General features: G+C 45.4%; 3 protein-coding genes and 1 long non-coding RNA gene across 4 annotated transcripts; 3 read left to right on the top strand and 1 right to left on the bottom strand.

Annotated features, from left to right (window-relative positions):
• Positions 1-284: 284 nt before the first annotated feature.
• LOC109941426 (uncharacterized) lies at positions 285-783 on the top strand. Its single transcript, XR_002264027.1, has 3 exons — positions 285-426; positions 555-645; positions 721-783. It is a non-coding gene; the product is annotated as an uncharacterized lncRNA (long non-coding RNA).
• A 2734-nt stretch (positions 784-3517) lies between these two features.
• LOC103636604 (putative cysteine-rich receptor-like protein kinase 35) lies at positions 3518-7475 on the top strand. Its single transcript, XM_008658964.3, has 6 exons — positions 3518-4588; positions 4902-5188; positions 5281-5491; positions 5595-5838; positions 5935-6091; positions 6205-7475. Exons 1-6 carry the CDS (start codon positions 3709-3711, stop codon positions 6550-6552), a joined length of 2127 nt encoding a protein of 708 aa, XP_008657186.3. The 5' UTR covers positions 3518-3708; the 3' UTR covers positions 6553-7475.
• LOC103636603 (uncharacterized) lies at positions 7131-9991 on the bottom strand. The gene is made up of 4 exons (XM_008658963.4): positions 9508-9991; positions 9309-9419; positions 8737-8805; positions 7131-7641 (listed from the first exon to the last, which is right to left on the bottom strand). Exons 1-4 carry the CDS (start codon positions 9760-9762, stop codon positions 7591-7593), a joined length of 486 nt encoding a protein of 161 aa, XP_008657185.1. The 5' UTR covers positions 9763-9991; the 3' UTR covers positions 7131-7590.
• A 2360-nt stretch (positions 9992-12351) lies between these two features.
• LOC103636602 (conserved oligomeric Golgi complex subunit 1) lies at positions 12352-19601 on the top strand. The gene is made up of 6 exons (XM_008658962.4): positions 12352-14736; positions 15796-15990; positions 16657-16961; positions 17277-17462; positions 18125-18302; positions 18718-19601. Exons 1-6 carry the CDS (start codon positions 12538-12540, stop codon positions 18859-18861), a joined length of 3207 nt encoding a protein of 1068 aa, XP_008657184.1. The 5' UTR covers positions 12352-12537; the 3' UTR covers positions 18862-19601.
• The last annotated feature ends 4235 nt before the right edge of the window (positions 19602-23836 follow it).

Here is a 23836-nt window from a genome sequence, read left to right as displayed (position 1 = left end):
TAGTGTCCAAAATGGTTTAATGTCAGTATGTTTTGTTTCGTGCTTGGTGCAGAGATGAAGAACCAGAGAGCGCTCAAGGGGATCATCCCCACCAAGAGGATGTTGTTTCGTGCCATGGCCGCCACATCAGTGGCAACTGACGAGATCGCGGCAGCAGGAAAGGGCCGATCCAATCTGGCTAATAGATGACGACACGTCAGGGGAAGTCTAATTCACCATAAGACTTTTTTCTTAAAACCTCTATGTGGTGCTCATATTTTTTCAATCTACAGGTGTTCCGAAGACTTTTGTTGCAGATGATCCAAATGTTGTTGCTATCCACATGAAGAAAGGCGTGAGGCGATAGCTGTAGAGACATGACATTGCCACAACAGCGGTAGTGCCATATCGGTGGGCTTGTAGATGCTTCTTCCATGCGGTCTGCAGGTTAGTCCTCTTCTACATCCTCTGATGGTCTGATCACAAACATGTGCACAGACTGATATGGATAAACTCATGGTCTTCTTTAGCTTCAGAGGCGAGTGACTTATTAAGTTGTTTCCATGTCAAATCAGACGACAGTGACCTCCTGGTGGCGGTGGTGCTAGATCGCTGGGGCTGAAGAGGCGCCCTGTTGTCACAACAAGTCTTAGACGTGGTCTGCAGGTTAGTTCTCCTACATCCTCCGATGGTCTGATTGCAAACATGTGACTTATTGATTTGTTATCATGGGCATGGCAGATTAGATGATAGTGACCTCCCTTCCTTGCGACTCATGGTTTGCTGGAGCTGTAGGATTCTCCCAGCACAATGGAGGTGCTATCGTCTTATTTGGAGCAACAAGGAAATATAAAGTAGTAAAACAATTTCTTTACGAAAGATAAACTTTTCAGGGTCATTGAAAATTATGAGTCAAAACCTAGAGCATAATCTTTAGAATGCCTTGCTTTTAATAAGTGATTACCTATTTATGAGCCCACTGTAGCTATATTGTTGGCACCACTATTTATGAGCCCACTGACCTGTAAGCACTTGACTTTCTGGTATCGAATTCAAAACTTTTCATATACTTCTGTGCAACATGCGCAATGTTTCCTATTGGAAGTTTCTTATCTCTCATCATTTCTTCCTCTGTTTCAGCTTACTTCATTTCAGAGGAAGCGCCCTTCGACTGCAAATGATTTAGCTTTATTATTGGCGAGTTTCTTCTTGGTCAGTCCTCTTCCTCTCACGGTCATGGTATAATTAATTGCGACTAGAATCAGCACTTATTGTTTTTTCTCAAATTCTAAATATTTTTTACAGGCAATCTCGTTCTGCCTCGCTTGGATGCTTAACCCAGGAATCAAGGACAAGGGCACAAAAGCTGTCGTTTCAGACAGCGCTGATGAGGAAGCAGCGCAAGCACCATTGTTGGCAAAATGGACCAGACCATGACTCCAGGAAACTGAGCTATAAAGCTCAGCTGGAGTGTGCATAAAATTGTAGGATACGTGAATTAGAGTGCCAACAACATAGGGCTTGCCTATAGTATAGTGTCTGTACATACCCCAGAACGAGAAAGATGACTTGTATCAGTATCAGTAAGTGCCAAGTGATAGATTTTGGGTTGGTGCTAAAAGCCTAAAGCTCGGTGTTTTGTGCGATCCAGCCTTCACTGTTTCAGGCAAATGGATCTTTATATTATGTGCTAAAAGCCAAGTGTAGGAAACTTAGGCATAAAAATGTGTGGCAATTTTTGGCAACTTAGGTGTTTGGTTCCATACCTAAGTTGTAAAAAATTGCCACAAATTTTTATGCCACATTTGACTAAGGTGTTTAAGGTTAGAGCAACTACAGTAGTTCTCTAAAAGACTCCCTAAATCAATAATTTAGGTAACTAAACTAAAAACTCGAGATGAGCATCGACGCATATTTGACTGGATATTTTTCTTCCTTAGGGATCTGGGAGTGTTGCAACGGGAACATATAATACCATTGGTAACTTATTTATCGATTTAGGTGGGGCAGCAGACTGCTGCGCTCTTGGGAGAGCAGCCCGTCTACCATGTCGTACAGCGTACCATTGGCTACGGGGCCGCCATGCCCCCAATGACGCTGCCTAGCAAGGAGGGTGGGTATTTGGGGGAGTATCGGCGAAGTATTACTCAGATCATATAACCAACTCAGCTAATTTGCAGTTCCAGTGAACACAACTGAAGTCGCGTGTATTCCGTTTCATCATCGATTATATGCATTATTATATACAAGTTAATGCAGCATAGATACTGCTTTCTACCCACCCAATTCTCCTAATAATATGCATTCACAGTAAATACAACAATCTCCTAGCAACAAAAACCTTAAAAAACAGATGTATTCCTGAGCGCGTCACTTGTAGGCATGGATGTAGTCTTGGAAGTAGAAGTTCTGGATGAAGTTGGCAAGCCAGCGAGAGGTAGCGAAGCACAGCACGGCCGCTGACACGACCGCGGCCCTCTGAACAGTCGATGTGAGGACCGTTCTCTTGGCGACGGCAAGGAACCCGACGACGGCGACCGAGGCCACCTGCAGGCAGCCTCGAGCGCCTTCATGGCCTTGAGCGCCGCGTTGCAGCTCCTGCACCACGTGCGACCAGTACCTGCCATGGGCGTCCACAGTTATATGTTTCCGTTGCAACGCACGGGCACACACCTAGTAGATCTAATAAGTTATACCAAACAAGCCCTGTAATTCTACCATCCACCTTCTCCCGTCGCAAATCTCAACGCAAGATACATGGCAGAGAAGGCCATAAGGCTATATCCAAAAGCTTACTCATCCATATCTTTTATTTTAAACTTCACTTTATAACAGTACAAAAAAGTGATTTGCACGGCTGTATAGGCCATAGCCTAAGGGGGTTATTTGGTCCTCTGACTAAAGTTTAGTCCATGACAGAATGTTTAATATTATTATGAGTATTAAATATAGACCTAATTAGACTTAATAATTTTGTCTAATTGTCTAGCTTCTATTTAATTAGTTTTATAATTAAACTATATGTAATACTGGTAATTATCACCAAACATTCGATATGAGATAGACTAAATTTTAGTTAGGCCTTGTTCGTTTATACTAATCTAGCTCTGGATTAGCATGAATTGAAACTATATCCATACCACAATCCACACCCCAAAATAATCCAAACCTACTTAAAAATCTGTATTCGGTTAAACCCATTATAGATTCTAACATAAGGGTTTGGAAATTTTTTAAACTACGAATACATGCATTCTATCCGTAGCTCATTAGATAATAGATATAGAAGTGGAATAAGTCCATGAAAATATTGCACAAGTTTATATTAGAATCCATAGATAAAAAAATAACTAGCTTTGAGGGATACATGAATCAAAAAATAACTAGCTTTGAGAGATACGTGAATTAAATGATGAATTTAATTCCACTATGGGATTGGGTGATGTACAGATTCACCTAATCTGGACCCGTATTAAATCTACGGTGGAATTTCATCCCTTATAAATTGTAACCGAACAAGAGAACCAAACAGGCAAACACGAAAGAAGTGCATGTGATAAATCCACTCTCAATGAACTCGGCAAGTCGGCAACCACGTACAAGTACAGGGTACAGCCGTGCATAGGCCTCGCCGCCTCGTAGCTCAACCACACGGACACGGTACTCCCCGAGCACGCTGAGATGAAGCAATAAAACATCCACGGTACTTCGACGCAGCTCAACCACACCATGGCCATGCCGTCTCTCCTCCGCTTCCTCGTCCTCCTCACCGCAGGCGCCGCCGTCTCGCAGGTCGTCGCCGCATGGGTGGACTGCGGCGACGCCTCGCCATCGCCTCCTCCATATTCGTCCTCCCCTTCGCCGTCACCATCATCGACGCCCGCCAACGGCAGCAGCAATGCGCCGTTCCGCGCGAACCTCATGACGCTCCTGGACGCGCTCCCGCGCGCCGCGGCGCCCACGGGGTTCGCGTCCCTCTCCCTCGGGGCCGGCCGCGACCGCGCCTTCGTCCGGGGCCTCTGCCGTGGGGACTTCGACCCTCCCCGGTGCCTCGCGGAGCTGCAGGAGGCCGTGCGCACCCTCGGCGGCAGCTGCCCCAGCAGCAGCCGCCGCGGCGCCGTGTGGCTGGACGTGTACGTCGCCTACGCCGACACCAACGTCTCGACCCCCCGCGAGGACGACGTCCGCATGGTCCTCTACGACACGCGCCTGGTAGCCCACCCGGCCGCCTACTTGCAGGCGTACAGCGCGCTGATGGGGACCCTGGTGGCGCGCGCGGTGGGCGGCGGCGGCGGTGAGGCAGGGACGTCGAGGCAGTTCTTCGCGACCGGGGAGGCAAATTACGCCAGCGACGACCCCAACGGCACCATGTACGGGCTGGTGCAGTGCATGAGGGACATCACGGCGGCGGACTGCGTGCATTGCCTGCAGGCCTCGGTGCCGCAGCTGCCGTGCTGCAAGGGGAACCAGGGGGGCGTCGTGCTGGCCTACAACTGCTACCTGAGGATCCAGGTATACACCTACTATGACCTGGCGCTCGACGCGCCACCTCCAGCTGCTGAACCGGCGCCGCCGGTCCCCTCGCCGCCGCCCGCTGGGGAAACAAGCGGTGAGTGTGTGAAGTGTGAACAGAACAGTGGACTTGTTGACTTTCTTTCCATTACCCGTCAAGTCAAACCGCGCGCCACTGCCCCGTCCGATACTCCGATGGTGCGAGACAAGCCGATGAGTCGTCGTAGTCGTCGCCGAACTGCCGAAGTCGCTGCCGCTGCGAAACCCTTTTTCCGTGTTAGCAGTTCGCCACGTCGCTCCTTGGCGACCCAGTCTCCCCGCGCCGCGTTCGCGTCAACCCGTGGACGACATTGACTGTCCCATATCAATGAACGTTGGTCTGGTCCTGATCGCCGGCGGCAACCATGCAGGAACGGGGACGAGACCAAGAAACACCATCGTACTCCTTGCCGTCGTCGTTCCACTCGGGACGCTACTCCTCCTCGCGTTCGTGGTGGCTGGTGTTTACTTGCGAAGGAGAAGAGGCGTCGTCGTCGAAGAGAGGGGACGTGAGCGCGGGTGCACGGCGGTCGAGGACGAGCCCAGCATGACCTACGTTCACCCGGAGAAATTCACTCTGGCGGCGCTGAGGGTGGCAACCGGCAACTTCGCTGCGGGAAACAAGCTGGGAGAGGGAGGTTTTGGAGAAGTTTTCAAGGTATATACTGTCGGTCAGAACTAATTAAGCAGTTTTGAGTTCGTAAGCCCTCCTGACAATGCAAGGCTCGCGCTTGCTTGGCGTGTTCGCAGGGCAGGCTTGAGGATGGACACCCCGTTGCAGTGAAAAGGCTCTCCAAGGGCTCCTCGCAGGGTTTCGACGAGCTGAAAAACGAGCTCATTCTCGCCGCCAAGCTGAAGCACAGGAACCTCGTCCAGCTTCTTGGGGTTTGCCTGGAGGAATCGGAGAAGCTGGTCGTGTACGAGTACGTGCCAAACCGGAGCCTGGACACCGTCCTTTTCGGTAGGCGCTCCTCTTCCTCTGCACCGCCGCCGCGCGCGCACATCCCACTGGTGGCCACTGTACTATGGGGGTCCTTTCTTTGTATTGTACGTGTGTCTGGCAGATGCAGGGAGACGGCCGCAGCAAGCGCTGGAGTGGAGCGAGAGATACAAGATCATCCGCGGGATCGCGCGCGGCCTGCTGTACCTCCACGAGGAGTCCCGGCTGCGGATCATCCACCGGGACCTCAAGCCCAGCAACGTCCTGCTGGACTCCGACATGACTCCCAAGATCTCGGACTTCGGCCTGGCCAGAGCGTTCTGGGGAGACGAGTCCAGAGGGGTCACCAGACGGCCTGTCGGAACCCTGTGAGTATCGATCGTACTCGTATCGTCATCATCCATTGTACTGTAGCATCCAGTTCTATAACTCAGCACGACACACGCACACGCCACCTGATGCAGCGGGTACATGGCCCCGGAGTACGCGTACTACGGCCACGTCTCGACCAAGTCGGACATGTTCAGCTTCGGGGTCATCGTCCTCGAGATCATGACCGGCCAAAGGAACAGCAGCCCGTCGGTTGAAGACGGCAGCAGCAACAGGAACCTGCTGAGCTACGTACGTGAGTGAGCACCTGCCGGCACGTCGTCGGCCAGACAACACCAGGGCAGATGAAGCTTCCCCGATGGTCAGCGTGCTTATTTATTGCCACCCATATCTTCCTGCTGCAGGTCTGGGACCAGTGGAGGCGCGGATCCGTGGCGGAGGTGGTGGACGCGTCGCCGTGCGCGGGCGGCCAGTGCGCCGGGACCGAGGCGCTCTCCTGCGTGCAGATCGGGCTCCTGTGCGTGCAGAAGGACCCCAGGTCCAGGCCAGACGCGTCGGAGGTCGTCCTGATGCTGGAGGGACGGTGCGCGATCCAGCAGAAGCCGTCAAGGCCGGCGTTCTACTCCGGCCACATCAGCGTCGCCTCGGCGCGGCGTGCTGCACGCGGAAGTGCGGTGAGCTACGGGCGTCTTTCTGCGATCGGGACTGTTTCCGAGAACGGCGTTACAGTTTCGGAGCTCGACCCGCGGTAGATCGTAGAACACGTTTAATTTTTCACTGGTAAAGCTGTCCAGAGTCCAGACAGACAGCTGACCTGTATCCTTCCTAGCCACGCCGGTGCTGCTGCCATGGACATCGGGACCAGATCGAATTTTCCTCAACCGCCCTCAATGTGCACGCATCGAGTCGCAACTTGCTGCGTTCAATGCAGAAAAAACATCATCGGCCTTTTTATCCCAACAGGGGGCAGGCACCGTTGAATGACAACCGGAACTTGAAATCCAGAAGCTGAGGGTTGCCAATTCCCGTGGATTAGTGCACCGATTTCAACGCTCCCGTTCAGATGTCGCTCATCTGAGACAAAAAAAAAAACAAAGATCTACTGGCGTCAAACTGCCGTGCCTACTGCCTACGAGAAACACCACCGCTCGCTATATACCTATCCGTGTTGCCATCTTTGCACAATTATGCTTGTCACCATCGCCATCCGCGCCTCGATACCATGCGTGAACTGGCAGGAGGATTGTGTGGCCTGAAAGTCTCCAGAGCCTGCAAGAACATTGATCTGAAAATTACAGGATAACACGGGTACAAACAGGCTCGCACAAACTTTCCCGCAGAACCAAACACGCTTCACAAATGCTAACTCGAAGGAATTCAGACTTCGTCACCACATGTTGTGGTGGCCTGCGCCCGAGAACAAATAAATAAATTGACCTAGCAACAGAACAAATAAATAAATTGCGTAAGATATTTTCCCCCAAATCGACCCCTTGCCACCTGACGATATATTTTATCAATGGATCAATGTTTCATGAACATAAAAAATGTATAACACGTAGATCACTTAATACTGGCAGAGGCTGCACCCAGGCTCCATACAGGACTGCTCACTAATCATTATTGCGCGCCCGATATCTTCTCTCAGGTGAAGGTGGGCAATATATGCAAAACACTGCGGCTTCCCTCCATGGCCCTTCTTCCAATTTCCTATTTTTCGGGTCTTGTAACTTCAGCAAGCAGATGGATACAACAATAGCCGTATTGGTCGGAACTGATGTGCCATGTGCCTACTTGTTAGCCATAGATGAGTCCATAACACTGCACGACTTGTCCATGAACTGCGGAAGTGCAGATTGCAGAACAGTAATATTAGAATAGGAAGCATGATATTTACCCAAGTAACTTTCTAAGGAAGGCAATAATGAAGAAGAGAATCGACAATTCGGTCTTCAAATCAGTACAGAGTAACTACCATTGTAACAATGAAACTATCTTCTCTTTTTGAGCAGAGCATAAGAACATGTATGATCTAAACAATTCAACCATTGCACAATTAGTTAGCAAAAACAGCTATTGCATTTGCATCTGCATATACTATTCAAAAGCTACGAGACCAGAGACCATGGGCCCAACAAGAGCCAAATCCCCTCTCCATCGCCATTAACTCTACGAGGACCTGAACTGGCACAATGGCTAGTTCATTGCCTGCCTGATATGAAGTGCAGAATCATGGTTACCTGTACAAGACTGGGTCCTATACTCCTATTATATGATGTTCATCTCACAAGGTTAAATGGATGACACATATCAGGTGAGACTCTTCTCAAAACTATATTCATTTTAGAAATTAACCCAGTGAACTAGAATCTATGCCTGAGTAAGAAATCTTAATAGCAAATTAATTATGCTCTTGATTTCTTCATATTACTCAGATAAAAACTTGCTGGACTATATAAGTAGAGTTTTCAATCCATACTCAATAGTGGACAGATTCCTTATACCATTAAAACCACTAGATTGCCCTGAAATATTAGATAAGAGGACATAACCAGTTTATACATGGCTGCACTTAGCAAGTTTGCACTCTAAAGGAAGTGTATGATAACTACAATGTTTCCCAAGCTACCATAACCTGATAGCGTAGCACTCTAGCTAATACTATATTGATAACTACATGTCCTACTTATCTCTCTCAACTTACTGCAAACAAGTCCACCAACGGCTACATGTTGTGAATCCTGTAATGATTTACATGAAAACACTGAGCAAAAGTCCCACCTGACGAGTTCTAGAACCCTAGCAGGTTATATCGTGACCTAACCCATATCATTGCTAGCTAGTAACTAGTTTATAATTGAGTGAGTTTCATAAATCAAATAAACAGTGATTCATCAAAGGAAAACATGAAGACAAGTCCAATGCTAAAGACTCACTTTTTTCATTGAATGTAACTCCCGTCCAAATGGCTCTAGGAACTTCATATCTATATCAAGGGGCCAAACCTGCACACAAGGGGGGAAAATGGTAAGTTTTTAAAAAGATCAAATAAAATATGACCAAAATATCTAATAATCATCAACGTACAACATAGAGTATGAAGCCAGGCCCTGCAGGTGTGTAAAATGTGAAGAACTGGACAGATGATGTATTCCAGTACACAAACACCATGACGTGAGCTGATTTATAGCATATAGTAGTCTCATATTACTGTACTAGGTGTTTCTTTCTCGTTATTTATACTAAAACTAATACGACAAATCGACCAGACAACCTGTCCAATAGCAAGCGAGAGATGGCAAATGATGATATAACCAACGACGGTTGATGCATGGATGGATCAACGATCAACCACAGGCCCGGCGCACATAGTTGAACACAATCACGAGTACCATCACGAAACAGCCTTAACACCATATTACATAGAATAACTAAAAGCGAGAACAACCACATATGGATCACGATGGAGTTCTTAACATGAGGGAGAAGGAAACGGATGGATTCGTACCTTGAGCCCCATGAGCCTTAGAGGCGCTTGCTGTCCGGGCACGATGCACTCCGGCCCGGCGGCTTCCGCGAACGCCTCCATGGCCAGCCCCTCCCCTATCGGATTCGGATGCTGCGGAGCAACCAACCAACCTCCAGAATTAGCCTTCCCCACCAACCCAACCTCAATCAAGCAGGGGGGAGGAGGGGTGTATGCGTACCTTCATGATGTCGAGGGCGTAGGCGGCGTAGTCTTCCTGCGTAGCAACGCTGAGGACGGGGGCATGGTGGATGCGCGGGACGGGTCGGATCCCCTGCCCCGCGGCGGTGGCAGCGGTGGCGCGCCAGGGCGCGTCGTCCCCCGCGAGGAGCGGCCGCTTCGAACCGGCGTGGGGGGATATGGACGATGCCGCTGTGGCGGTGGTAGCCGCCGGGAGGGCGGCCGGTGAGGACGTGGTGGTGGTGAGGGACGCCATCGGATAAGGCGGAGGTGCGAGGAGGAAGCGTTCCGTTTTGCGTGTTGGGCTCGCTCGCGTCGGGGAGGCGAGGCGAGAGACGGGAGAGAGTGTGGGGAGGGATTCTTTTATTAACCGCGGGGTTATCACTGCGTGTGGGGTTGAATTGTCGGTCCGAAACTCCGAACCAGCCGACGCGGTGCGTGTGTGGTTCTGGGAAGGCGGGGGTGGACGCGGAGAGTTTGTTGCAGTGCTGGGTGACTGGGTCCATGACAGGTGGGGCTGTACTGTTTAATCACGAGCTGGAACGATTCCACTTTCCCCTGGGTGTGTTGCAAAAAGGGTTCATCAATGGTTTGAATGATGCTGCTTAAATTGAACTGCCTGCCTAGCGCATACACTGTTACACGGTACTCTAAGTATAAGACACAACTAAAACACAACATAATACGAGTACAGTGATCATGTCTAAAACATGTGTCTTACCATATCCATGTACCAATCAGAGCATTCAATAAATTAAAGTGACCAATAAACTAATCTCCTGTCTTGAACATAGAGCTAAGACACTGTGTCTTCGTCAAGATACATGTCTTGAGATTTTTTACATTCACCCCCCTAGATACATTCTAAGACACACATTGTATATGCCCTTAAAGCTGGGTCCAACGCTCGTCCTAAGGCCGGTACCAAATTACCAATGGAGGCTAGAATAGAGGCGAGAGTGGATATTTCACGGCTGGTGATGGGCGGGAGACAAGAGAGGGTGGAAGGGGGCGATGACCGCATCGCCGGACAACAGTGTGCCTATCGCCTTGCTCTAGTCCGTATTAGAGAGGAGATTGGGGCGGTAGCCGGTAGAGAAGGACGAGCGAGAGGGGTGAGGCGAGAGTGAATTGACGGACTCTGATTGGTTCATGCCAACCACGTCAGTGTCACGTGTACTAGCTGTTGATGATTGTTTAGAGTAAAAAAAAAGAAAATATAAATTTCATCCTCAGTCCATTTATAAATACTCTCGATTAGATGAAGCTCATTTCACACACTGTTTCTATCTCATGATTTTTTTTAATTACTATATATTTTTATTTTAAGTATTATGCAATACATAATTTTAATTCAATAAGAAATTATGGTGTGTAATTTTTAGATGTCGGAATAAATCAACATGAATGGTTAATTGTGAAAAAAGATGATATGGTTATGGGATGAGGCTTTAAACTACTGTAGTATATGCATTGAAACAGTTACGAGAATTGAGTCGAGAGCTAATGTGGGCATGAGCGAAAGAGGAATGATACAGTATAGCCAACCTAACTGCCTGATGACGAGGCTGATCGTCGTGATACATAGGGTCTGTTTTGTTTGGACTGTGGTTGTGAAAAAAGTTAATATGGGCTGTGAGCTGTGAAAAAAAGTTGTTGTGAGTTGCGAGCTATTAAAAAGCTAAAAATTGTTTAGTAAACATCACTAAAGGCCGTTAAAAGTTTTTCGATATATGTTTTCATATTTTGATATGAAAAGCCACTAAAAACAGGTTCAGAGGTGCTTTCAGTTTTGCACTGCGAGAAAGCCGAACTTTAGAAAAAAACTCCTTTCTGGATCTAGACCTTTGGTTTGTCTTTTGGTTTTTATGAGACAAAAGTCAAAGCCAAACTAAACACATCCATAGTTTATAAAGAAAATGATACAATATTACTCCTCATCGTAACTATTCTTCTCTATCTACTATGCATTTTTATTTCTCATCTAGTTTGTGTTACTTCAATTTTATAGAAATAACTCGACCAGCGTATACGATATTATATTAATTGAAGCCTCGGGCGAAAGTCAAAAACTGCCTCACGCAGAACGAGGGTCTGTCCCATAAGTTCTTTACTCGTTGTTATCTATATCTTTATATAATCCACAACTTAAAACTTTGCAAAACCCAACCAACCAAATTACCCTCACACACATAACTTCCACTAATTTTACTAAACAAATTGGATCTAGATTTAACACACTATTAAATCTAATGGTTCGGATCACTGAATTACTCTTTCTTTTTTACTCACTAAAATTAAATGAACAATAATATTTTAAATTATCCATCATCCTTTATCCCTACTTCTCTCCTCCCTCGGCGACCTCGTCGTCCATCCTCCCCCGCGACACTACCCCTTCTCATCTCCTCACTCGCATCGTTTATATCGTCTTCCCTTTGTCAAGATCATAGCATTAGCACGAGATATGTGCTAGTTTTAAATAAGGGTGTGGTTAATGATATGATCGATAGTTGATGTGATAGTTGATATGGTGACAAAAACATACTATATTTATTTTCAAATATTTGACGCTGGCTAATTATTTTTAACTAAAAACGTTAAATTAAAAAAATAGAGGGAGTACTATTCTAATAGCGATTTTAGTTTTTGAGGACATATATGTTGCACATATTAAATTATCACCAACCATTTTAGATCTAACGTCTCTAATTGATCATTCAATTTACAAATAACATTTTCCACCACTATATAGCACAACGTTGGAGGGTGTCCTTAGCAAAATATACCAAACAACTAGAGACGTTAGATCTAAAATGAATGATGATGATTTAATATGTACACCATATGTACCAATCTTCTATGTGCAGCAGATATGTTCTCTTAGTTTTTTTTGTAAGGAGTGGAAAAAGTTAAATATTGCGCTAACTCAAAGTAACGTGCCGTTTCACTAGTCACCCTCACCCCTTCCTCCCGATCCTCTCTCGGATCTCGCCGCGCGCTGCCGCGCTCGAAGGTGAGCGGGGCCGCGATGCCTGCGGTGCCCGTTCCCGGAGGCGGTGGCTCCTCCGACGCCGAGGAGCTGTTCCGCACCAAGCGCATCCCGGAGATTCGCGCGGTTGAGGGCGCCACCCGACGCGAGATCTCCGCCAAGGAGGAGGAGCTCCGGCAGCTCGTCGGGCGCAGCTACCGCGACCTGCTCGACTCAGCGGACTCCATACTCCTCATCAAGCAGTCCTCCGATGCAATATTCTACAACCTCGCCCGCATCTCCGACTCCTTGTCGTCGCTCTCGCCTCCCCCTGAACCCTCTCTCGCCGTAAGCGCCGTATCGCCGTCTCCGTCAGCTGGAGGGCGCGCGAGGCTCTACGCGCTGGCCGCGCGCGCCAAGTACCTGGTTGACACACCGGAGCACATCTGGGGCCGGCTCGACGAGGGCCTGCTCCTGGAGGCGGCGGGGCGGTACCTGCGGGCTCAGGTCGTGTACGGGCGACTCTCCCGCGACGCCGCTGCCGCCGCGCGGTTCCCACTCCTCGCGCACCAGGCGCAGCTCGTGGAGGCGTTCCGGCCGCAGATCGCCCAGCGAGCGCGCGAGCGCCTCGCTGACCGCCGCCTCCCTGTAGCGGCCCACGCTGACGCGCTTGCGGCCGTGGCCGCGATCGACGCGCCATCGCTTGCCCCTGCTCCGGCGCTCCTTCTCTTCCTCACCTCGCGCCGCGCTTGGATCTCCCAAGACCTAGCTGGTCTCGCCTCGGATCTGTCATCCTACACCTCTGTGCTGTGCGATATAGCGAGGATCGTGCGGATCACGCTTGGCCACGTTGGACAGTTGTTTGTGCCTGCACTCAGTGATATGCCGTTGTTCTTCAAGACGGTGACTGAGAAGACGCCGCCTGAGCAGTTGTTCGGTGGCATTCCGGACCCTGATGATGAAGCACGGTTGTGGAAGGAGCACATGAACCAGCTTGAAGCTATAATGGTGCTGCTTAAGCCAGATGTTGTTGCAGCGGCCTGTACGGATTGGCTCAAGGAATGTTGCAGTGAAATTTTTGGTGTGATTGCTGGTGAGCAAAAGTTGGTTGATGCCATTGGGAGTGGGGAGCTGCTTGGATCAGTGCAAAGACTTGTACGTGATGCCCTAGATGGGAGAGATGGATTGGAGAGAAGTTTGGAGCAGTGGCTGAAAAGTGTCTTTGGGTCAGATACTGAGTCGCCATGGGATCAGATCCGTGGGTTGATCTTGAAGGACGACAAGGATATTTTCGAGGATTGGATGGAGGAAGCATTTGTGCGACGGATGAAGGACATCGTGCATTCAGAGTTTGATATATTGGGTTCTAGTGTTAACGTGAAGGAATCAATTCATGCTATCGGTGCCAATGCTGATCCAAAGGATGCTGGAGATTTCCTTGCATACCTGCGGAAATCTTCAAAGGGTGGTGGTTTCTGGTTCTCAGAGTCTAAGATCAAGAAAGGTGGAGTTTTGGCACACTTGAAACCAATTGCTGATGAAAATGATTTCCGTAGCTGCCTAACATCGTATTTTGGGCCAGAAGTTAGTCGGATCAGGAGTGCAATTGACAGTAAATGCAAGAATATCCTGGAGGATCTGCTAAGCTTTGTGGAGTCACATAATTCAACCACAAGGCTGAAGGAATTGGTGCCATACCTTCAGGAGAAATGCTACAAGACCATCTCGGGAGTACTGAAAGAATTAGAAGCTGAGCTCAGAAAGCTCTCTGCTTTGTTGGGAACCAAAAAGGAGGGTAACGACATACCTGCAGCTTCTATTATAGCGGAGAGGTCTCTCTTCATTGGTCGTCTCTTGTTTGCGCTGAGATACCATTCAAGTCATGTACCCCTGATACTAGGTTCCCCAAGGGAGTGGGTAAAGGAGGTTGGTGGTGCAGCATTTGCCAGGTTATCATCACCTACAGCAAGACATTTAAGGGCATCTTTTACACCCAGAAGGCACACATTTGACAGTCCCAAGAGTCCTGGAAGGCAATTCTCCGATAGCCCCAGAAGACAAACTATTGCTGCTGCAGTATCTTTGTTTGGAGCTAATGATAGATCTAATCCTAGACTTGATGAACTCAATAAGACCCTGCAGTCACTTTGCATCATGGCTCATAATGTATGGATAGCATGGGTGTCCACTGAATTATCTCACATTCTTTCATATGATCTCAATAAAGACGATTCACTATCCTCTGCAACTCCTTTGAGGGTACGCCTTTGAAACCATGGTATCTTTTAGTGTATAATACAGTGTACTTTTTGAATTACATGACTGGATTTTATTTAGTTTGGAAAACTTAAGTAGATTAACATGTATAATAATATAGCATATGGGACCATCTCTGAACAGATTGTTAGAATAAATCATGTCATATGCGTGGCCGTGGCGTGCGCGTGTGTAGTGCTGTGGGTGTGCAGACGCAGCAAGCTGATGGTGTGAGTGCGTCGTGTGCGGATCGTTTGGTGATCCAGGAAGTGTTGCAGGCATGTGTCGAGTAAGAGTCTGTTAGAGAGTCATGGTGATCCGTCAGAGTCAAACGAGTCGTACGCGTGCATGGCGCGTCATGCGCTAGGTGCCGTATGGGTATGGAACTATGGATCAGCAGGAAAGCTGGGTTGAGGAGTACGCGCTCCAAGAGGCCAGGCTATATATCGACCTCTGTACTGCTCACTACAAAACTGAGACAGAGAAGAACCAGCGTTCGTGTGCTGGGCGTTTGGGCGCAAACATTTGTCTCAGCCACTGTTCATCTTCTACCTCCAGCTCTCTTCCTCTCTGTTATTCGAGTTCTTGAGCCTGTGAGCGCTTGAGATTTCCAACTCAGATTGCAAGCAATATGTGTTTCTACCTTACCTAGAGGCTAGTTGAATTGAGGAAAGTCGTGGGTAAGTGTACAGTGTACTTTTTGAGGCCTGATGAAGAACACTAGCTTTGGACATAATGTCTCATAAGATTTCGAGAGTGAATTTAAAGGTACACCTGGATTGATTGAGGAGCTAGAAACAGTATTTATAAAGAGACAGGGACTAGGTACTTGGTTTCACCCTCGTGCATAGTGCAATTGACGCGTACCCTACCTAGGTGACTGCTTATCAGTAATCAGAAACTTAGCATCACTGATATGAACTGGTCTAATCCAAGCACTATTTTGTACTATTTGACCTAGAGCTTTCAAGCTATTTAGTGTACCAAACAAATATTATTTCATTTTTCTTGCAGATACAGAATTCTAATCGCTATAGTTGTGTGGTTTGGTTGCATTGTTAGGGCTGGGAAGTCACAGTAATTAAACAAGAGGAAACAACTGAGGGTCCCTTGGAAATGCAAATAGCTCTTCCATCGATGCCTTCATTGTACATCATATCCTTTCTTTATCAAGCATGTTTGGAGATTCATAAGGTTGGAGGGCACATCCTGGACAGGATTATTTTGCATAATTTTGCTTGGGAGCTACTGCAGAAGGTATGTCCCTGTTACAAGTTCACAGTCATGATGCATTGGACTCAAAAAGTATTTTATATAAACCTCTAGCCAAGAATCCAAGAGTTGGTACTTTGTTTTGTTGTTATGTAATTAAGCTGTTTCTTGGATCTGCACAAACCACAAATAGCTTCTTAGTTGGTTTTATTTGGCACACTTTAGCTTTTTGGGCATTACAATTTTCTTTGTGGTTTCTTTATCCATAGATTCAGCGTGGAGAATGTTGGATTTTACTAAGATATTTGACATCATAAGTTCATAACGATAATAACACTGACACATCTGATAGAAAATAGTGCTGGGGAAATCTAATTCCTATTTCACCAGTATGGGAATAGTTTGTCAGTCAAATTATTGCAACTTAAGGAAGATTTCTTCGTTTTCTAAAAATAGTAACCAGTCTACGATTTAGGTGTCTTCAGACTGGACCTAATGCTTCATCTAGACAATATGCACTAATGCTTGGGTGCTTCAGCAGTTCAACTCCATGAATATTTTAGTTGGCATTGTTTTTAGATGACCTAATTGTTGCCTGTTTCATTAAAGTTGTCTCAAACCTGTACTGATGATGATTCCATATGAGCCTGGCAGTAAGTTTTGAAGAAATGTGATCTGGCATTGACCCAACTTTTACTTGAACATATGCAGGTCATCAATATTTATGAAAATTTTCTTTCATCTGTTGAATCTGGGAATTCTCCGGTTTCAGAGAAAGGAATTCTGCAAATACTGCTAGACTTGCGTTTTATTGGTGATGTCCTATCAGGAGGTACAAGTTCTTCCACAAACACTACTGAAATGCAGACAAAACAGGATTCTTTGCCAAGCACCATCTCCAAGACTTCCTTCAGGAGAAAACAGTCACAATTACATGCAGACTCAGCTGTCATAGAGCCTATAAACAAGTTAGTCAACAGGCTCTCGCAAATACTGGATCCTATAGACTGGGCCACGTAAGATTTTTTTCCAATTTAAGTTGTTACCTGTCATGTTATTGAAATATATAGAAGAACCTGGTATAGTGGTGACGAGTCACTATGTCGCATGTTCGAAGCAACCTCTCCACGTGCTGGGAAGGCTTGCCTTAAATTATCACTTCCTCATACTCCACTCATGTGGGAGCCTTCAGCACTGGGTCTGCCCTTTTTTCCCATGTCATTAAAATATGTAACAACCCTTTTTTCCATGTTATTAAAACTGTAACAAATTAACTAGACTCTGCTTTACGTTCCTCTCAAGTCTCAACTGAAACCTGTGTCTTTAAATAGGTATGAACCTTACCTGTGGGAGAATGAGAAGCAATCTTACAAGCGTCATGTTGTTCTTTTTGGTTTTTTGGTCCAACTGAATCACATGTACACTGGTACTATGCAAAAATTACCAACAAAATCAAATACAGATTCAAATATCATGAGATGCTCTCAGGTTCCAAGATTCAAGTACCTACCAATCAGGTAAATGATCTGTGCCATGTGTAAGTAAATATTGATTTATATATTGTCAAGTGCATGTCCCATTAGATGATTTGGAAAGTTGTTTTAGACTTAGTTTTGCAACCTGTGAGCAGTGTAACTACCATTGCAATCAGCAGGTATAGTTATGATATGGAAATTTTGTGCTTGACAACATTTGTCGAGAAGATATCCATGGATACCTGTAAACCCTGATGTATTTCTCTCCCATAATTCTGGATCATATAATGGCAACTTTATAGCATTCTGCAAAAAGGCCATCTGCTAAATGTCAGGAGCTTACATTAGTGAGATGTATAATTTTACAGCTTCAGTGTTCAATCCTTACAAGTGATATTACAACCTGTAACTTTGGATAAACTTTGTACTCCATTGTGGTGCACTGTATGGATGACTAGATAGTAGTAAATGACCAGATGAACTATTAAAATGGATGATAAAGAAAACAGTTTTTGAGTGTGCCCATTCTGCATTTAGAAGACTTGTGTAGGATAATTCTTCTCTTCGTATTTTTTGCATTTAGCAACCTATGTTAGTGTTCTGATTTTCTTTGGGGCATTTTCAGGTGGCTTGTGGAGAATATATTATGTTATTTTTTTTTGTAGATTCTGATCTGTTCCTTTTTTTTATCTTCTTACCTACAGTGCTCCAGCTATATCATCAAGATCACACAAACCATCACTACAGTCTCTGTCTAGCGAGTCCACATCTAAAAATCCTTGGAAATCCTATTCAAATGGAGATAGATCTACTACACCAGAGTTTGATGATAATGCAAGTCTTGTTGGTGCTGCTCCATTGCTTAAGTCATTTGTTACTCAGGTAACTGACTACAAGTTTATTGATTGTGATTTGTGAACTTAAATCGTAGCCTAAACAAGTGAACAATCCTTGTGTTCTGTATGACTTATATAATTTATCCATCAAAGTTCGTTCTACTTGGTTGAGGAAAATTTCCTTTAGAGTGGTATGAAATACTTGCAGAATTAGCCCTGGAAACAGCGGAGAATTTATCAGCGCTGACTGATTTGTACCTTGTGATTGTTGCTAGCACATTTATGTTTTCATTTTTGAGCCAACAATGTCTTTTTTATACTTCGAATTTTTCATGTTGTCCTAGATATGTGGAAATTAGAAGACATTTTTCTTTCTTTGTACGAAAGACAAATCAAGTTGTTTTGTTTTTCTTTTAAGTTAATCCAACTATTCAGCAAAACATCTTCATTTCATTTGTCAGGTGGGGACCAAATTTGGGGAGAACACATCGAGATGGGGTTCCATGCTCTCTGATGGACAGGTTGGTAAGCTAAGTGACATCCTTCCTGGACCAGCAGCTGGGTTTTTCTCTTCTTTCACATCTGGAGCTCGATATGATTCATAGTAATGCAACGGTGACCATTGATCTTTAGCCCTTACTACACGTGACACGGAAACCCACATGTGTCATCAAAGGAAGAAAAAGAACTGTTGGTCCTTTGGAAATCTATTGCTCACTGAATGATGCCACATCGCTGGTCCCGTGTTGCTTGGCATATCTGCCGTGCCTATTCACATCTTATTGTGCCTAGACTTTCATGGGGAAGCTGAGGAAATTATAATGGAAAAGATGAGATTTATTCTATATCGGTTGCCCAAGGTTGAATGAGTGGTTAGGAAAAATCAGATTTGGGTTCAGTATGTTTCTTGCTTGCATTTGACTTGGTACATAGGACAGAACAAGTGCAACGATGCCGCTGATACTAGCTCACTTTGGGGACTCCTGTTGTGGATACGCGGCACTTGAAGTTGTGAAAAGAGTTTTGGGGGGTCCATTCTTTCTTCCTTGTCTTTGGCTCGGTTAGTTGGCTTTTTTTTTTACATCGGATCAGTGGTGGAACTGCGAGGTTGTGGTTTTATCATGTAGGCAAATTTGCCAAATGTGTACATCGGAAATATGGGAATAAAAGCCTCTATCAATCAGCATTCAGCATCATGCAGCGCTCAAGGGCCTGTTTGGTTGGCATGCTGATTGCCAATTTGCCATAGTCTTTCTGTATTTGTCTACATGTCTGTCTGGGTTGAAGTTGTTACAATAGGTACAGTTGCTGATTTTATACGTGGCTAAGAGCATCTCCAACCGTCTTTTCTAAATTTTACTCGTTAAATTATTATTTGCAGAGTGATGAATTATTATTTGCAGAGTGATTTGCATAAAACCATTTTCTATATCTTTCCAATGACTAACAACTTTTCTATATCTTGTTTGCACTATAAAGAGCTATTTATATTTTCTATTTTTGGCCAGCGAGAAATCCGGAATATGAGAAGACTATATTTGGATAACATATAAAGAAGCTGTTAGAGGGTAATTTTTTTAATAAAAATCTCTATTCATGTTAATTAGGATGAATATAGAGAGTCTCTTGGATTTGCTCTAATTAGAGCAGAAATTATAGGAAAACAAGCATCTAAGCAAGACAGTGGAAAATTTGGCTGGCATGAGGTTTTTGATTGGTTCTCCGTATCTCCGTTATGCATATGGATGACCTATCTGGGTGGCAAAAGGCTTTGATTGGCTCTCCGCGGAAAGCTGTTTTGGCTGTTTGTATCTCCGTTATGCATATGGATGGCCTATATGGATATGCCTATTTGGTGTAAAGAAACTGGTTGTATTTGTTTGCCTGGACGGTGGCTAGGGTCCGGGTGGATAACGAGCCGGCTCGGCTCGTCCGAGTTCGAGCTGGCTCGTTAAGCTAACGAGCCAACTCGGCTCGGCTCGTTAAGGTAACGAGCCACAGAGTCAGCTCGGCTCGGCTCGTTTACGAGCTCGAGCTGGCTCGTTTAGCTACGAGACAGAGCAGAAAAAAATAAAATGTACATAATAATTAGTTTTAGTTAATTTCAAACTAATTTAACAATAGAAAATAATAATTATACTCATAGTTTCACAAACCACATCAATATAACACCAAATTAGCACAATTCATCACTCATTAATTTACAATTCACATACATTTCATCAGTTTAACTCATAATTATATTTGCATAGACCAAATTAACACATAGACATAGTTCATTAATCATTAGTTTAATTCATAGACCATAGACACCTCACGTATATATCAGATGTTCATCAATTATTCTGTAAATGATATGTATATAGTTTCGTTTTGCTGGAATATGGTAGCTCGTTAACGAACCGAGCTAGGATGTCAGTTCAGCTCGTGAAAAAATTCAAACGAGCCGATCCGAGCCGAGCCGAGCTGACCATGAACCGAGGGAGCCAGCGAACCACGAGTATTTCGTCCAGCCCTAGCTAGGGATATTTGTCTGTATTGGGTCTATTTGTTTGTCTGGACTGCGCGCTAGCGTGATTGGTTCCCTTCCACGAGAACAGGGCCCCACCTGGTCATGCTCGTAGTATGCAAGGCGGATGGATCATGCCTAACAAGTTAACAACATCCTGGCTAACAAGAGCACTTGTTTGGTTGGCATGATGTAAAAAAAAACGCACGATGGGTCAGGCTCTTCTTCGTAAAGAACCTGTGTACGTACGGTGAGGCCAAAGAGAACTAGACAAACAAACACGCTAGTATTCTCCTGGCCTGCTCGATGTGCACATAGACCCAGAATGAGCTTCATTATCACCGGTTAACCTAGCTAGCTTGTTTGGATGCATCGCGTCTCAAGAAAAACACCTGCTACGACTGGGTTGGGTGAAAGGTCAGTCTACAAACAAGCTCATGCATACACATTATTTTCACACTACTGTATTGCACTAGCTTGTAGGTACAGTTACTTGAGGGCAACTGAAACCGTTCATGTACTGTAACCGACTTTCTTTCTATACTAGTAGGATCACTACATCCACTCAATTTCGTTTCACTTCTCCTTATACCCAACCCAACATGGACGACGTGGCTCTGTGAAACCATGTCGAAGCAAGCAAACACACACAGACACCCAGAGCCGCTGCGCGGTGGATGAGATGTTACCATCTCGTGCTCGTGATTGTGGCCATTGCCATGTACTAGTAGCTAGAAAGCTTCGGCGGCCTGGAAAAGGTCCCCCCGGCCCGCTGCTTTTCGTGACGCGTGTGCGAGTGATGATCCACATGACCGCGTGCACGGACCACAGCGCGCAGATGGCGAAGCGCGAACAACAATGCCCCCGTTTGTTTGTGTTTTTTTTTTCAGCTTCTCACCACCAAAAGCTGCTGCAGATCGTCAAACGTCCTAACTTTTCCGTCAGCTTCTATAAAAATCGTTTTGGTAAAAACCGTCCAAAATCAACATGAACACAAAATCGATCGAACATGATAGTAGGAATCTATTGCTTTCTAGATCATAAACCCTTTAGACCACTTCATATTCTTCTGCACGTAATCCACACAATACTCAGATTCTTCCCACAACTATTCTCTCCACAGCCATATTTTTAGAAAAGCTGGTCAGAAAAAAGCTAAACCAAACAAGCTACTCGTTCATTCGTCCAAGACTACCGGACAGACACTGAGCAACCGGGTCGAGTGGACGGACAAGCGCCGTACGTGCCCGTGCACACGAAGTCGAAGTGTACTATGGGTACGGTATATATACGCATCACGTGTCTTGAAGAAGAAACCTTTTTTTTCTCGGAATTCCTGGACAAGAGATATTGTTTAATTTTACACATTGATTAGTCTACTACACGTCGTCATATCCGATCCGACCGGCAAGGCTGGCTAGCCGCTGCAAAATAAATGTCGGCAGCTGATCGGCAGGACGTTCTCCATCTGGTCATATATGAGGTAAGCACTCACTTTTTTGAGCTTTTGGCCACCAGTCAAATACCCAGCTTTTCAGCCAGTTTCTATAAAAATCATTTTAGTCAAAATCGTTTAAAATAAACGTGAACACAAAATCTAACGAATCGTTATGTTATGATAATAGGAAACCGTCACTTTTACATCCTAATTTCTATGGATTCTTTTATCTTCCTTCGCATGTAATCTCCACAGTACTCAAATTCTCTCCACAGCCAGATTCTCCTTACAGTCAGATTCTCACAAAAACTCCTCAGAAATAAGCTGAACCAAACAGGCCTAGGTATCCTACGCTCTATCTCACTCTATATTTAAAACTGAAATCTGTAAATTTTAAACGTACGTGGTAGCCGCTCCGTCTCCGAAAATTCCGATGCCATTCGGCTCCGACGACTTGTCTCCGAGACCGCCTCTTGGGATCCTCAGGACCACGGGTGCTCCGTCGTGTCATACTGTCACCACCTCACCCGCGTCGGCACGGTGTTGTTGGAACAGAAAAGATTTCGGCTGGGGCCGCGTGGCCAAGGTCAAGCAACTCCAAAAGAACGTGTAACCCAAAACCCAAAACAATAAATATCCCCTCTCATATTTTTAACGTATTTCATCCCTCCTCAATCTATTTCTCAACTCATCGGATCCTCAGATATTGGAGCCACACTGCATCAACGATGGCAGAGGATAGGTTGCTTGCTGCCACCTTGCTGCTGCTGTCCAAGAGCGCGGCGGAGGTTTAACATGACCACCAACCTGTGTCATACTCCATCATAACCCTCCCTTTTTGGTACTCTGTGTATCCTACTAGTGTTGTTACACAACGATAGTTACTTAGGAAGCTAGTATAGAAAAATATTAGAGACTGAAATAAATTAAGTTTGCTACTTATTTTGTTAACTTACTATATTTATCAATTTGTCAAGTTATTTGTAAACAAAGTTAATTACATAATACACTCTAAACTGTTTTACCTTCATCTAGATAAAAAATCAAAATTGTTTGATAAAAAATGTAGAAATGTATATGAACATATATAATACTAAATAAATGTCCTATCCACATATATTTCATTTTTTTAAAGGGAAGGATTTTTATTCATTCAAGAACAATACATCGAGATGATACAATTCCTTGAAAGTCACTTCCGGCCTCTGCCCATAGGAGCACACAGCCCAACGGAATCTAAAAACACACTAGTGGCTATCAATCTGAAGACTAGACCACCAACCATGCTCCAGAGAAAAAACTCCTTGGCCACTTGAGTCAAATGTTGCGTAGCCATTACCAAAAAATTGCATGAGTCCTGCCTCTGTAGCACAGCCCATGCATGAAGCCTCTGGGCTACAGTAAAAATGACCTGCAAAGGAGATAAAGAAATTTTGTTTTCAAAAATTAAACCATTTCTACCTAGCCAAATAGACCAACATACGGTTGCTGCCCCAAGTTGAGCTAGACCTTTATGGTCATTTCCGAATCATCCTATCCAGTTACCAAACATATTGTGGATATTAGAAGGTCTAGAAATACCAAAAGCTAGAACAATAAAGTCCCAAACCCGTCTCGCAAAATGGCAGTAAAA

The sequence above is a fragment of the Zea mays genome, chromosome 8 (assembly GCF_902167145.1).
Source record: "Zea mays cultivar B73 chromosome 8, Zm-B73-REFERENCE-NAM-5.0, whole genome shotgun sequence".
NCBI lineage: Eukaryota > Viridiplantae > Streptophyta > Magnoliopsida > Poales > Poaceae > Zea > Zea mays.
This window is presented reverse-complemented; position numbering and strand designations above follow the sequence as displayed.

Bases quoted from the DNA above. Each gene is read 5' to 3' on its own strand.
- LOC103636604 (XM_008658964.3), top strand. From the start codon at position 3,709: ATGGCCATGCCGTCTCTCCTCCGCTTCCTCGTCCTCCTCACCGCAGGC. The intron at 5,189-5,280 runs GTATATACTGTC...GCGTGTTCGCAG, and splicing joins GTTTTGGAGAAGTTTTCAAG to GGCAGGCTTGAGGATGGACA. The intron at 6,092-6,204 runs GTACGTGAGTGA...TTCCTGCTGCAG, and splicing joins ACAGGAACCTGCTGAGCTAC to GTCTGGGACCAGTGGAGGCG.
- LOC103636602 (XM_008658962.4), top strand. From the start codon at position 12,538: ATGCCTGCGGTGCCCGTTCCCGGAGGCGGTGGCTCCTCCGACGCCGAG. The intron at 15,991-16,656 runs GTATGTCCCTGT...GAACATATGCAG, and splicing joins CTTGGGAGCTACTGCAGAAG to GTCATCAATATTTATGAAAA. The intron at 17,463-18,124 runs GTAAATGATCTG...TCTTACCTACAG, and splicing joins TTCAAGTACCTACCAATCAG to TGCTCCAGCTATATCATCAA.
- LOC103636603 (XM_008658963.4), bottom strand. From the start codon at position 9,762: ATGGCGTCCCTCACCACCACCACGTCCTCACCGGCCGCCCTCCCGGCG. The intron at 9,420-9,507 runs GTACGCATACAC...GTTGCTCCGCAG, and splicing joins ACGCCCTCGACATCATGAAG to CATCCGAATCCGATAGGGGA. The intron at 7,642-8,736 runs GTGAGTCTTTAG...GCACTTCCGCAG, and splicing joins AGTTACATTCAATGAAAAAA to TTCATGGACAAGTCGTGCAG.